At 51.2% G+C, this 14306-nt stretch overlaps 1 protein-coding gene across 3 annotated transcripts in view; it reads right to left on the bottom strand.

The window, feature by feature from the left end:
- Tmem131l (transmembrane 131 like) overlaps positions 1-12543 on the bottom strand; it is a 155268-nt gene extending 142725 nt beyond the window's left edge. For all 3 annotated transcript variants that reach the window (XM_004655955.2, XM_045131054.1, XM_045131053.1), the window contains exons 1-3: positions 12403-12543; positions 11625-11695; positions 1528-1571 (exon numbers count right to left, since the gene is read on the bottom strand). In XM_004655955.2, coding sequence (XP_004656012.2) covers positions 1528-1571; positions 11625-11695; positions 12403-12526 — 239 coding nt within the window. In that variant the 5' untranslated portion in view covers positions 12527-12543. The remainder of the gene's footprint in view (positions 1-1527; positions 1572-11624; positions 11696-12402) is intronic.
- Between the last annotated feature and the right edge of the window lie 1763 nt (positions 12544-14306).

Below are 14306 nucleotides of genomic sequence, written 5' to 3'. Positions count from 1 at the left end.
CCCTTTAAATGGGTAAACTGAATGGCACATGAATTATATCTCATTACCAAGAAAGAAAGGAGAAGGAGGGAGGGAACCAACCAAGAAGGGTAGCAACCACTTCTTTAAAGGAATGAAGTGGAGCAGAACGCAGACCACATCGCTGGCAGGGAGGGGATACTATTTCGTGAACCTTTAACTCACTCTTTGTAAGTCGATACGCAGCTGCACACATGTGTGTACCTATTCATACATGCATATGCTTGGAAGTAGTCCACATGCAAACTTCACACAAGATCTGGAAGCCCTCCTTCTAAAATCACCAACTCAACTCTCCCTCATCCTCCACCCTTCACCTCACTCTGGCACAAGATCAATGGCGTGAAAAATATGCTAATACCCCAAGTTTAACGGAAAACTGGCAAAACGAAGAAGCCATTTCTAAAGTTGGATGTGGCGGTGCACATCAAGAAGACCAGCTACATAGCAAGTTTGAGGCTAGCCTAGGCTACATGAGACTTTATCCAAAGCAGACATAAATTTTAAAATATTCTAATTAAGCCTTTTCGCAGAGATGGCGCCGAAAGTGAAGGAAGCTCCGGCCCCTGCCAAAGCTGAAGCCAAAGCAAAGGCTCTGACAGCCAAGAAGGCCGCGCTGAAAGGCGTCCACAGCCACAAGAAGAAAAAGATCCGCACGTCACCCAACTTTCGGCGACCCAAGACACTGCACCTCCGGAGGCAGCCTGAAGAAAGGAGAACCAAGCTTGACCACTATGCCATCATCAAGTTCCCCCGACCACCGAGTCGGCCTTGAAGAAGATAGAAGACAGCCACACCCTGGTGGTCACCGTGGACGTCGAGGCTGACAAGACAGGCTGTGAAGAAACTCTATGACATCGATGTGGCCAAAGTCAACCCCCTGACCAGGCCTGATGGAAAGAAGGCCTATGTTCCGCTGGCTCCCGATTATGATGCCGTGGATGTTGCCAACAAAATTGGGATCATCTAAACTGGGTCCAGCTAGTTAATTCTAAATACACCTTTTTTTTTCACTATGTAAAAAAAAAAATCTAATTAACAAGGGGGCTAAAGGTGTGGCTCTACAGTAGCTCGTTAACATGTGCAAGGCACATGGTTTGATCCCTAGCGCCAAAAACAAAAATAAAAAAAATAACGAAAGGTAAGGGCAGGAAGAAACCAAGGAGCTTCGGCAACTCTGAGCAACAAGTGCCCCACTACACAGAAAGCAGTGCAGGTTTCGTTCGATGTGCTCCGTTCAGCATGCAGTGCTGTCTGACCGCCAGACGTCGGTGGACAAGGCGGGAAGGGCACAAGTGCACCACAGGCAAGGCAAAGTTCGGTGGGAAAAGGAGTATTTCCAAAAGTTTCCGTATTTTATTTTCAAGGACAAATAATGATCAGAGAATACAGATGCCACAGAAGTCAGAGAGAAAGGCATGCTCGAGATTCAAGTGCATCTGTGCAGACGTAGGGCAGACTTCAGGGCATGGGGGGGTGGGGCAGAGTTCTGCTCCCACTTCTCCTTACCTCTGCTCTGGGGAAGGCTCCTCCACGTCCTCTTCAGAATCGCCCTATGGAAAAAGAACATGCTTAGTGATGTCTCAGAGGAACACGGCCAGCCCCCAACGTGGTTCTCTGACTCTCGCGGGGATGATGTGCCTGCAATGAGTGTCTACAGGAGTGGCAGGTGTAACAGTCAAGAGTCTTCCGGGCTGGAGAGATGGCTTAGTGGTTAAGGCACTTGCCTGCGAAACCTAAAGACCCAGGTTCAATTAATTCCTCAGGACCCACGTAAGCCAGGTGCACAAGGTGATACATGAGTCTGGAGTTCATTTCAGTAGCCAGAGGCCCTGGCACACCCATTCTCTCCCTCCCTCCCTCCTTCCCTCCCTCCCCCCCCCCATAAATGAGTATTAAAAAAAAAAAGATTATTCCAAATCAGTCTGGGCTAGAGTGAGACCCTACCTCAAAAAACCAAATGAATGAATGAATGAATAAATAAATAAATAAAGGACCATGCTATAATGGCAAGGACTTAAAACCATGAATTACCACGTAAGTGTCCCCTCAACCATGGACTGTTACTGAAATAATCTACCACTTGAAAAACACAGCCCAAACATTTTCTCAAAATGAGCTAAACATCACTTCAAGAAATACCATGTTAAGTTTATCACTTAAGATAACACTGGACACTAATTAAAATCCCTAAGTATAGGAAAAAAAAAAAAGCAACATTTAGCTCAGACTTCTCTTAACAAACACCTCATACACTGTGACATCAATAAGAAGGCTGGTCATTTTGTCAATGGCATAAATACCACATTCAAAAGCTGTTCCGCTTACAACGTGGGTCAGGATAAAGAGAAAGGGTGGCTGAGATACAAGCAGGGTGCTGGGAACACAGCACCCTGAGCCAGGCCAGCAGACAAGCTCCATGGGCACTGATAATCTTGCTTGAAGCTCCACACCTGTCTTCAAACACGCTGACCCTCCGCATTGCCCACAGCGTCTCCTCGGCCCTCATCCCCATCCTGCTGCCTCTCCGGCCTGGCCGGGCCCTGGTCCTGGGTGCAGGCTCCTCTCCGCTAACCCCCGAGCATGTCTGCCCGCCACGCCCCAACCTCTCCCTCCACCACCACGCAGCTCTTTCCCCTAGACCGGGTCTCCTGCAGTTTTGCTTGGCACAGCCTCGAACTAGCGAACCAGCACAAGCCTGCGAGTCCACAGCCTGGCAAGGTGCCTAATCTACATGTCCGTCCTACTTCCAAGCAGGAGCCTTGAACCACTGAGCCATCTCCTGAGCCCTCGGGGCCCTTTCCAAACACCAGGACATACCAGCTGCTTCCAGCTCTGCTCCGCGGTCACCGCGCACATGAGCTCATCGAGGGAAGGGTCCCCGATGAGTGGCTTCCGGTGCCCTGTAAACCGGCCTCCCCTCGGCCGAGGGTACAAATAGGCTGCCTGGCCCCTGAACCGGCTCCCCTTCCACGTCCAACTCTAAGTGCAGACCTGGCTTTTCTGCCTTGTCTCCTCCATCAGCCAATCGGCCCACGTCATCAAAAGCCCAGGCCGGTGCTGGCACCACACACAGGGCTTTCCCACTAGGTGTCCAGACAGCCTCACAACCAAGCCGACCATCCTTGCCGCCCGTGGTACGATGGCCAGCATTCAATGTCACTCCGTCAATCCTTGCCTGTTACCCTGTAATGAGCCCGCGAACTGGGGCAGCAGAATTGCCAGACTAGCCGGGGCTACACATCAAGAGCATGTAAGAGGGGTTGGGGAGATACTTGCCCCACATGCTGAGGACCTGGGTTTGAATGACTTACCATCAACCTCTGGCTGCCACAGGCATATATATACCCACATGCGCGCACGCACACACACACACACACACACACACACAGTAATTTTTTTTTTTTTTTTTTTTTGGTTTTTCAAGGTAGGGTTTTACTCTAGCCCAGGCTAACTTGGAACTTCCTATGTAGTCTCAGTGGCCTTGAACTCATGGCAATCCTCCTCCTCCCTCTGCCTCCCAAGTGCTGTTTTTTTTTTTTGTTTTTTTTTTTAAAGACACTAGAAGAACTAAAGAGATGGCTTAGCGGTTAAGACACTTGCTTAAGAAGCCTAAGATCCCAGACTTGATTCCCCAGTACCCACTTAAGCCAGATACACAAGGTGCTACATTCATCTGGAGTTCGTTTGCAAGGGCTGGAGGCTCTGGCATGCCTTTTCTTTATCTGCCTCCTCCTTATCTCCCTCCCTCCCTCCTCCATCTATCTGCCCCTTTCTCTCTAATAAATAAATACATTTTTAAAAATTATTATTTTTCTTTTTTTGGTTTTCCAAGGTAGGGTCTCACTCTAGCTCAGGCTGACCTGGAACTCATTATGCAGTCTCAGGGTGGTCTTGAACTCACAGCGATCCTCCTACCTCTGCTTCCCAGGTGCTAGGATTAAAGGCGTGTGCCACCACACCCAGCTTTTTTTTTTTTTTTTTTTTTGAGGTAGGGTCTCACTCTAGCTCAGACTGACCTGGAATTCACTATGTAGTCTCAGGGTGGCCTCGAACTCACAATGATCTTCCTACCTCTGCCTCCCAAATGCTGGGAGTGCTGGGATTAAAGACGTGCACCACCACACCCTGCATAATATATTTTTTTTAAACACCCTACTGCTGGCCATGGTGGTGTACGTCTTTAATCCCAGCACTCGGCAGTTCAAGGCCAGCCTGTGAGTGAGATCCTTCCTTGAACCCCCCCCCCAAAAAAAACCCTACAAGAAAGAGACAGAGCTCCCTGCCCTTTCATGGAGGGTCAGCCCAGCCTGATACAGCCATCCCCTCCCTCCAAATCCCACTTCAGCAGGATCTGGGTCTAATCTAAAACATCAGTGTGAAAACTAAATTGCACTGTTTACCACAAGTTACTGGAGTGAGGGGGCTGCCCTCCCCCACCACCCTAGGCAAGTGACCCCTCCAGGTAGACAATGGCCTCTTCTCTGGTTTCCTTCATTTCAGCACTCAGTGCTCTCCTGAGGCATTACCAGTTTCATCTGACCAACAGAACCAAAGAACAAATCCTCGGACTGCCCTATGCCTTCTGGACAGCGCCTCAGGGCCCCTGCACTAGCTGCTCCAACTCCCTGGGCTTTCAAGGGGGCCTACTTGGACCTCCTGAGTTAAAAACTGAGACCCCCATCCTTGTCAGCGTCCAGGTCATTCAAACAAGCTGCGGGCCCCACAGGACGGAGCGGACGGTGTCTTGTTTATTACCCATAGGCCTCTGCTGAGACTGGAAGACCCACGTGGGAGGGGCTGGGTTTACCCTAAGACCCCCGGCACCTCTGCTTGGCCCACAGCGGACAGCGAGTTCCATCAGGCTGCCTCTGAGCTCCACTGCTGAAAAAGTCACTAAGCAGCTTTTTTTAGATCAACATAACTAGTGCATGAAGTTATTTCCCGCCGACACAGGAAGTGTACCACCACCACGCCGCAGCAGCAGCACGCTCTTCTGGTCATATTACTGGAAACTCACACAAATAACATCACACTCAAAGCTTAGGCTGGGAAGCTAACACTTTTGGGCTCAAATCCCACATCTGACACTTTCTTACTGCCTAGGTAAGGTGTTCAGCCGAGCCGGAGCTCAACCTCTTCAGCTGTAAAATTGGGTAACGGGACCTCCTAGGTTTCAGTATGTGGATGAGAGTGAGTGGATATTCACAGGTACTTGAATGGTGTCAACAGCACTCAACCCATGTTAAGCTATCACTTTTCAGTGTTGGTAGTGGAAGGAGATTAAGCCCAAAATAGATCTCTATGACAAAAGATTTCCAAATATCTGTTAATGATTCACTGACTGGAGTAGCAAGCTATTACATAACATAGCACCTGAGATTAAAACAAAAAACCCAGATGTTCACTGGGCTATTTCCTGTTTCACTTTCTACCAATTTCCATTATCTACACCCTCACACATGGGAGGAAAAATCAACAAGACATGGTTTGTTTTTTTTTTTTTTTTTTTTTAAGACAGAGGATTTCTTATTACTCCCTGAGGCCCCAGAGTTTCAACCAGGCCAGGCCAATGCTTGATGCCTGCTCCAGGAGCTAACAGACCAGCCAGGCCCACCAGACGCTCATGACAGCGACGGCTGCTCCCACTCAGCTAACGGGCACCAGGAGCGGTTCTGGGACAAGTCTGAACAGAGTGCAAGAGCACACTCAAGACCACCCTTCTTGAGCCAGGCGTGGTGGTGCACGCCTTTAATCCCAGACTCCGGAGGCAGAGGTAGGAGGGTCGCCTGAGTTCAAGGCCACCCTGAGACTATGTAGTGAATTCCAGGTCAGCCTGGGCCAGAGTGAGGCCCTCCCTGGGAAAACCAAAATAAATAAATAAATAAATAAGACTACCCTTCTTACTGCTAAGGCTGGCATCTCAGGCAATGACAGAGTATTAACGCTTGGGTATTTCATCAACCACAATGGCTGTCCTCAGAACCGGGGAGCCTCCTCAGTAGGACAGGAACCAGACCCTGACAACTGCCTCTCCTCCCCTAGGAAGGCCTCAAGGGTGAACTACTGAATGCCCAATGTATGCAGAATGCGTGGCCACAACAGGACCCTCCATCCGGTGTCCACCTTCATAAGGAGAATCTCCTTGGAACAACACGGCACACACAAGACTCAGAAAAACATCAAGCACTACAAGGAAGTCAGGAAGGGCGAATTGATGAGCATGCACTGCGGGCCAGGAGCGAGGAAGGCCCGGCCCTGAGCCTCCCTCCACGGCAGCCACGCAGCACTCAGGCTTTCCTCCACAGATAACCGGGCCCACATGGCCCAGGGTGAGGCCGGAGGGACAGTGTCCTCGGAGGGAGGGTGGCCTCACGCAGCAACGGGGGCGAGACACACGGTCAGATTGCCAAGAGGGCCAAAGGCCAGAGCTGGCCAAGGGAAGACAGCATCCTGTGTGGGTCGAACAGTTGCTATCCTGAATGTGAAGTGGGAACTTGCACAGAGCTGTGTCTTGCACAATGCAGGTGACACAGAGCTCGTGACAATCCTGGTTTGGCTTCCACACAGCCACCAAGTTGCATTCAGTGTGTTGTAAGATGAGAAGACAAGAAAAATTCTCTTCAGAATAAAATCAGTTTTTTCCTTCCTCCTATGACTTTAAAAAAATTTTTTTTTGTTCATTTTTTATTTATTTATTTGAGAGCAACAGACATAGAGGGAAAGACAGATAGAGGGAGAGAGAGAGAATGGGCGCGCCAGGGCTTCCAGCCTCTGCAAACGAACTCCAGACGCGTGCGCCCCCTTGTGCATCTGGCTAACGTGGGACCTGGGGAACCAAGCCTCGAACCGGGGTCCTTAGGCTTCACAGGCAAGTGCTTAACCGCTAAGCCATCTCTCCAGCCCCTCCTATGACTTTTTAAAGAAGATGTTATTTGTGGGCTGGAGAGAAGGCTTAGTGGTTAAGGCACTTACCTGCAAAGCCAAAGGACTCAGGTTCGATTCCCCAGGACCCACATAAGCCAGAGAGGCACAAGTTGGGGCACGCGTCTGGAGTTCATTAGCAGTGGCTGAAGGTCCTGGTGTGCCATTCTCTCTCTCTCTCCCCCCCCTCTTTATCTCTCTCAAATAAATATTTTTTTAATTTTTAAATTTATTTATCTGAGAAAGAGAGTGAAAGCAGCAAATAGAAAAAGAAAGGGTGTGCCAAGGCCTCCAGCCACTGCAAACAAACTCCAGTCACATGCATCACCTTATGCGTCTGACTTCACATGGGTACTGGGGAATCGAACCTGGGTCCTTTGATTTTGCAGGCAAGCGCCTTAACCGATATGCGTCCTTCCAGCCCTCTTAACTTTTTTTATGATAGTAACCAAACAATCTACCAACAAAAGACTACATGGTAAAAAATTACAATTAGGGCCAGGCATGGTAGCACATGCCTTTAATCCTTTAATCCCAGCACTCAGGAGGCACAGAGAGTGAGCTTGAAGCCACCCTGAGACTACACAGTGAATTCCAGGTCAGCCTGGGCTAAGGTGAGACCCTACCCCAACAACAACAACAAACACACACACACACAAACAATTAGGCCTGGGGTATGCAGAGCACTTCCTTAGGTCACACAAAGCTCTGGGTTCCATCCTCAGCAACACACACTGATGATTAAATACATATATAAATAAACAAAATACAACATCACCACAAACATACAGCACATAATACTGAGTTGTCTGCACTGGTCCAGGCCCTGTGATGTTATCCAATGACCACGTCCACAGGTGAGTTGAGAAACCGCCCAAAATGACAACAGCCTACATCAGGTGCTCACTGAGTTCAAGGCAGGCAATCCTCACCAACTCCTCCGGAATTAACACTATCATTCCTCCCACTTTGCACCTGAGGAAACCAACACCAAAGAGGTGTGCTGGGACCAAGGGCTCCACAGCTCAGTGGTAGAACAGGTGCCTTGCATGTGAAAGGTTCTGGGTTTAAGCCTCAGCACGGGAGGGAGGGGAAGAAAGAGAAAGAGAGAGAGAGAGAGAGAAAGGGAAGGAGGAGAGAGGAAGGAAGGGAGTCAGCTAACACAGGTTAAAAAATGACAGAACCAGGCTGAAGAGGTGGCTTAGCGGTTGAGCGCTTGCCTGTGATGCCTAAGGACCCCGGTTCAAGGCTCAGTTCCCCAGGACCCACGTTAGCCAGCTGCACAGGGGGTGCACGTGCCTGGAGTTCGTTTGCAGTGGCTGGAGGTCCTGGCGAACCCATTCTCGCTGACTGTCGCTCGCAAATAATTTTTTTTTTTTAATGACAGAACCATGACCCATCAGGTTCATACCTAGGAAACCTGGTCAGAGACAGAGGGTGAAAAACACCACTTCCTGAGGAACTGAGTACATACTGCTGGCAAACAGTTTCTTACAGATGACATCCTCTGGTGCTCCTAGATCCCCTGTCACTGAAACTGATGCTGAGACCAGCTTTAGTCTTCCCAAATGAAAAGCAACCAACCTACAGCTTAATTAAGCAGAAGCTCTTCACATTACAGTAACACATCAGCCAGGCGTGGTGGCACAGTCCTTTAATCCGAGCATTCAGGAGGCAGAGGGAGGAGGATTACCGTGAGTTCGAGGCCAACCTGGGACTACAGAGTGAGTGCCAGGTCAGCCTGGACTAGACAGTGAGACCCTTCCTCAAAGTAAACATATAAAGAAAGAACATTTTTGACAGACACCTTGAGACACACACAGGGAAACTTTCTGAAAACAATTCTAAATTGTTTGAAAAGAATTGTCTTCAGGGCTGGGGTGATGGCCCAGCAGTTAAAGGCACTTGCTTGAGCCAGGGTCCAATTCCCAGGTGCTCACAGAAAGCCAGATACAAAGTGACACATGTGTCTCGAGTTCCTTTGCACTACCAAGAGAACCTGACAGGCTCATTCTCTGGTTTGCCCATGTTTGTGCCCGGTCTCTCTCTCACACACAATTAATAAAATATAATAAATAAAGCTGTCCTCAGAAGGTTCAATATCTAAGATATACATATATTCTTCACCCTGCCTAGGCATTATGTACAGTGGGAGTTTCTAAAAGATAAAAGTATATGGAAAATAATCTCAAATACCAGTTTCACTTTCATTATAGCTTTGGCTAAAATACTTTAGCAATCAATGTTTCTATGGTGAGTATAGACTACAAGTTTCTCAAGTCTAAGAGTTGCATTAAAACAAGCTACAGGGGCTGGAGAGATGGCTTAGCGGTTAAGCGCTTGCCTGTGAAGCCTAAGGACCCCGGTTCGAGGCTCGGTTCCCCAGGTCCCACGTTAGCCAGATGCATAAGGGGGCGCACGCGTCTGGAGTTCGTTTGCAGTGGCTGGAAGCCCTGGCGCGCCCATTCTCTCTCTCTTCCTCTATCTGTCTTTCTCTCTGTGTCTGTCGCTCTCAAATAAATAAATAAAAAATTTAAAAAAAAAAAAAAAAAAACAAGCTACAGGGCTGGAGAGATGGCTTAGCGGTTAAGCGCTTGCCTGTGAAGCCTAAGGACCCTGGTTCGAGGCTTGATTCCCCAGAACCCACGTTAGCCAGATGCACAAGGGGGCGCACACATCTGGAGTTTGTTTGCAGTGGCTGGAAGCCCTGGCACGCCCATTCTCTCTCTCTGACTCTCTCTCTGCCTGTATCTCTCAAATAAGTAAATAAAAATAAAATTAAAAAATTTAAAAAAACAAGCTACACTGTACACATAAATACAAATCAAACCAGAAACTAAGCATTTATACAATAATGTTTAAGCTTATAAATGAATTAATGGAACCACAGGCCCTGGCATTTGCATCCCTGGGCACAGTGACTACACCTTCCACCAAGACTGTAACAAATGAGTCTGTAATTTACTGTCCTGTCAGTCCAGACTGGCTTCCAACACAAACCAGCTAAAAGGTGGAGACATCAGTTGAACTAAAATGCAAATGAGAAACTACACACTACTGTTTCTTAACCTGGGCTATTTTACTCCCCAGGAATAACTGGCAATGCCTGGTACATTTCTCAGTTGTTACAATTAGGGGGTTGGAGCCAAATCCAGTGGATATGTATGTTCACGCCTAGAGTCTCAGCTAATTCAGGAGGCTGAGACAGAAGGATGGCTCGAACCCAGGCATCTGAGTCCAGTGTGGGTGACATAACACAATCATGGCTCGAAAAGAAAAGGCGTGGGGGAGGGGCAAAACGCTGGGGGTGGGGGACCACAAAGCACAGGGAAGCCCTCTAAAATGAAGAATCCTCTGGTTTAAAAGTAACTCCGGCCACAGTGGAGCACCTCTGATATTCACAAATGTAACAGATGTTAAAGCAAACATCAAGGCTGTGTGGGTCTCAGCAGGATCATGGACCATTCCTACTTTGTTCCTTTTCTCTATTTTCTAACCCTTGGACAACAGTCATTATTATTGAAAATCAGGGGAAAAGTACATTTGGGAATAAACTTGGAGCAGGCATGACTGTTTACTGGTGGGGCAAAAATTTTTCCCAAAGGGCTAGTCTCAAGCAGCCTGCTGGCTTTCAGGAAAGGGCCAGGAAAATTTTCTTGTCAAATCACCTCTCTGCACTGAACCTTGAAGCTGTTACTCATTAGCCCCGGTCAAAAGGAATATTCCAAATATCTCAAAATCAGCACTCACAAATGCTCACATAGGAGGGAAGGGGTGGAAATGCAAACCCGTACGGGGAAGTTATAGCTTGAAATCCTGATTTTTTTAATACTGCCACCGATGTGGAAAGTAATGAACATTTAAAAAAATTACCACCCGAGCTAATAATCTCTTATCATTCGGCGCGCACACACACACATTCACCCCCTCAAACGCATTTTGGGTCCCCACTGCTGCTGGCGGAAAAACAGTCAACAGAATTACAATGAAAAATGCACCTTTGCAAGTCAATGAGAATCTCTTGCCTCCGAATGAAGACAAAAGCTTTGCGAGACTGCATCCAAGGCAGTACAAAGCCCCTGCGCTACAGATTCCCAATAAAACGTTAGTAATTATCTTTCCACATGTAATCATTATAGCATCCTATGGAGGTGAAAAAAAAAAAAACCTGAAATTCAAGTTCTTAAGTGGGTGTATTCTAATAGGAATTAAACACACTTGGAGAAAATCCAAGATTATACTCTTTTAAAGTCACATCTCCATCCTAAAGCTACTTAGGCTAATGGCGAGTACCATTCACTAACATGTACGAAATCAATCCATATATATCCCCCGTGTTCAACCCTCCAGCCAGCCATCCACACCGCACCAGCTTGCCTAGAAAGTCAGTGGTGGAGACCCAGGACCAAGTCCCCCGCCCACCCAAGAACCCCTGACCCCGTCCCTGGCGGGCGCCGGGCAGCGGCTGGCGCTACAGTGCAGCAGAGGTGGCCCACCTTCTGAACTTGGGGAGGGCCTGACACATGGCGCAGGAGGCGGCCCCAGGGCCACGGCTGCCAGGTGCTCAGACTCTCTGCACGACCAAACGTTTATTTGTCTTGCAAAGTGACCCGTGCGCCCCCGTGCCTCACCTCCTCCACATGCCCACAACCCGCCTCCCTCTGTCACCCGGTCCTCCTCACCTGAGTGGGCAGCAGGAGTTCCCCTTCTTCTGCTTGCCACAGCTCCACCACGTTGGGCAAGGGTTCAATCCCTGCATGGAAACCCCCCCCCAAAAAAATAAAACGGCGTTTGTAATGCACGCGTAAGAAACGCTTCCTGTTTCCCTACCCCGTTGCCACCCGCCGGCCCCAAAACACGTCTCGTGTGGGTGGGGGGGAAGGGTCAAGCCGAGGATGGAGGCACAATGGTGTGGGCACGAGCCGGCCAAGCCAATGCCCCAGGCACGGCAAGGCGAGGGCACGCGGGCCGGGGAGGGGGGAGGGTGGGGGATGGATGGAGGGGGCGAGGTCGCCCCACCGGGCACTCGGCGGCCGAGCATCTGGACGGCGGCGTGGGGAGGGCGGGGGGAGGCCCGGGGAGACCCGGCCCCGGGAACAAAGCTGCAGGAAGCCGGGCCGCGGCGAGGCACCGGCGCGCCACACAAAGCAAGCGGGGGGGATGCGCCCGGGGCGCCCGGGCCCGCGCACAAAGGCTCGGGGCGCGCGCGGCTAGCGGTCCCCGGGGCCCCGCGACGCCGGGGCAGCCGGCCTGGCCCCGGTCCCCACCACCACCAGCCCAGCCCAGCCCCCGGCGCGGTGAGGATGACTGCCACGGCGCTCCTTCCTCCTGCAGCTGCCCCTCTCCCCCTCCGCCGCCAGCCGTCCTGGAGATCTCCACAGTTCCCTAAAAGCAGGAGTGTTGGGGTGGGGGGGGTGGGGAGGACGACCAGCAGCCCCACGGCGGCGACGTGAGGCTGACCTTGTCCCTGAGCCCCTCCCGGGCGGCAGCCGGGTAACAGGACCTGGAAGACGCCCAGCAGGAGGTTCACGGCCGCGGCCGTGCGGCAGCAGACGCCGGGCTGCGGGCGCCGGAGCCCCGCCATGCTGGTGCTCGCCTCCGCTGGGCTCGCCGCACTCAGGCTCCTCCGCGATCGCTCGCTCGCTCGCTCGCTCGCTGGCGCCGGGGCTCTCGCCTAGCCGCGCCCTGGCCACGCCCCCATCCTCGCCGCCGGCCACGCCCACCCATCCTCGCCGCAGGGCACGCACAGCCAGCCTCTCCGTAGGCCACGCCCACCCAGCCTCGCCGTCGGCCACGCCCACAGTCGCCGTCGGCCACGCCCCCGCCCGCGGAGCTCTGCCGGGGCGCGCCGCTCGCTGCGGGCGCGTGTGTGCCGCAGATAGGAGGCGGGGGCCGTGCACAAAGCGGACGCACGCGGCCCACCGCACCCCACCTCCCCGCCGGCGGGACCCGGCCCCGACTCCCCCCCCCCGCCCACCCCCTAGCCGTGGGTGTCCCCGTGGACTTTTCGCGTGGCTTCCTCCCGTGGGTGGGTGGGTGCGCGCCCCGGACGGGGCAGGGCGGTGGAGGGGCGCGTGGTGGATGGCAGTCGGGCGCTGGTGGCGGCTGTCAGGAAGCGCGAGCGCAGCCGCGTGGCTCCTGCCCAGGGATGCGGCGAGGATATCCGGTGGCCGCGGAGCCTGTAATTTACGATCCCGAGCTCCTGCAGCGGCCGGGCCCGGGCTGACCTCAGCGCCGCGTGGCGGCCGTGCCCCCGCCACCCTGCGCGGACGCGCTCCAGGACGCGCAGGTGACAGGTAGCCGCCCGGAGAGCTTCGTCGTCCGGGAGCTTAGACCTTCCGAGACCCTGCCGACACCACCGCCACCCCCTTGCCGAGTCACGTTGCAGAAGTCAGCCAGCCACTTCCAGGACGTGAGCCAACGAGAGCGGTCTAAGTCCTACCAGGAAATACATTTTCTACCCCTATTTTTTGTTTTAATGCCTGTCACCAAAACTCTTTAAGACCTGAGAGCTCTTTGGAAATTAATATCTTGCCTGTGTGGAAGATTCACACACAAAAAAGGACTTGTTCAAGAACTGATTTGCTTGTTGGCATCAGGGGCTGGCTTAGCGGTTGCGGAGCTTCCCTTCGAACTCTAAGGACCCAGGTTCGACTCCCCAGAACCCACATGCTTCTGGAGTTCGTTTGCAAGTGCCTGGAGACCCTGGTGTGCCCATTCTGTCCTCCCCCCTCTAGTAAATAAAAACATTTAAAAAAGTAGTTACTAGCCTCTTAAGAGTAGCGGATTTACTGTTTCCAGCTTGGCGTCTATGCATTTCAGAGACTATTAGTGCTATAGTGTAAAGAGGGGAAAGTGATGGGACACACCTGTCTGCTTACATTGATCTCTGTTTAATTGCTTCTGGTGCCTTACAGTCTAGACTGTGAGAACGTGGTCACATAGCGGGACGGATGCTGGAGTAGGACAAAAAGAATTACTGATTCTCTCTCCATAATGCAGTATTGTACTGCGAACCCAATCTCTCACTGTCTGGATGTAACTAAACAAGTTTAAGTCGCCTGGTTTCTTTGCCAGACTCTGTATTTGAGGAAATAGCTTAAATTGTGAAAAAGCCACTTAGCATTATCAAACTTGAACACCTCCAAGTATGCCTTTACCTTTTTTTTCCCCTATGTTACCTGAGGAACCTTCCTTAGCAAAGATCATCCTAATGTGACCCCTTTTTTCTCTTCATTTCATGTCACCAGGTTTGTATTGACCCTTCCACTCTGAAAGCCCCAACTATGTTCAAGGGACTTCCAGTGACAAAAATGCTTGCATTGCACTGGGGCCATAACTTGCACTGGATTCTCAGATTTATG

Source organism: Jaculus jaculus, chromosome 12 (assembly GCF_020740685.1).
Source record: "Jaculus jaculus isolate mJacJac1 chromosome 12, mJacJac1.mat.Y.cur, whole genome shotgun sequence".
Taxonomy (NCBI): Eukaryota; Metazoa; Chordata; class Mammalia; order Rodentia; family Dipodidae; genus Jaculus; species Jaculus jaculus.
This window is presented reverse-complemented; position numbering and strand designations above follow the sequence as displayed.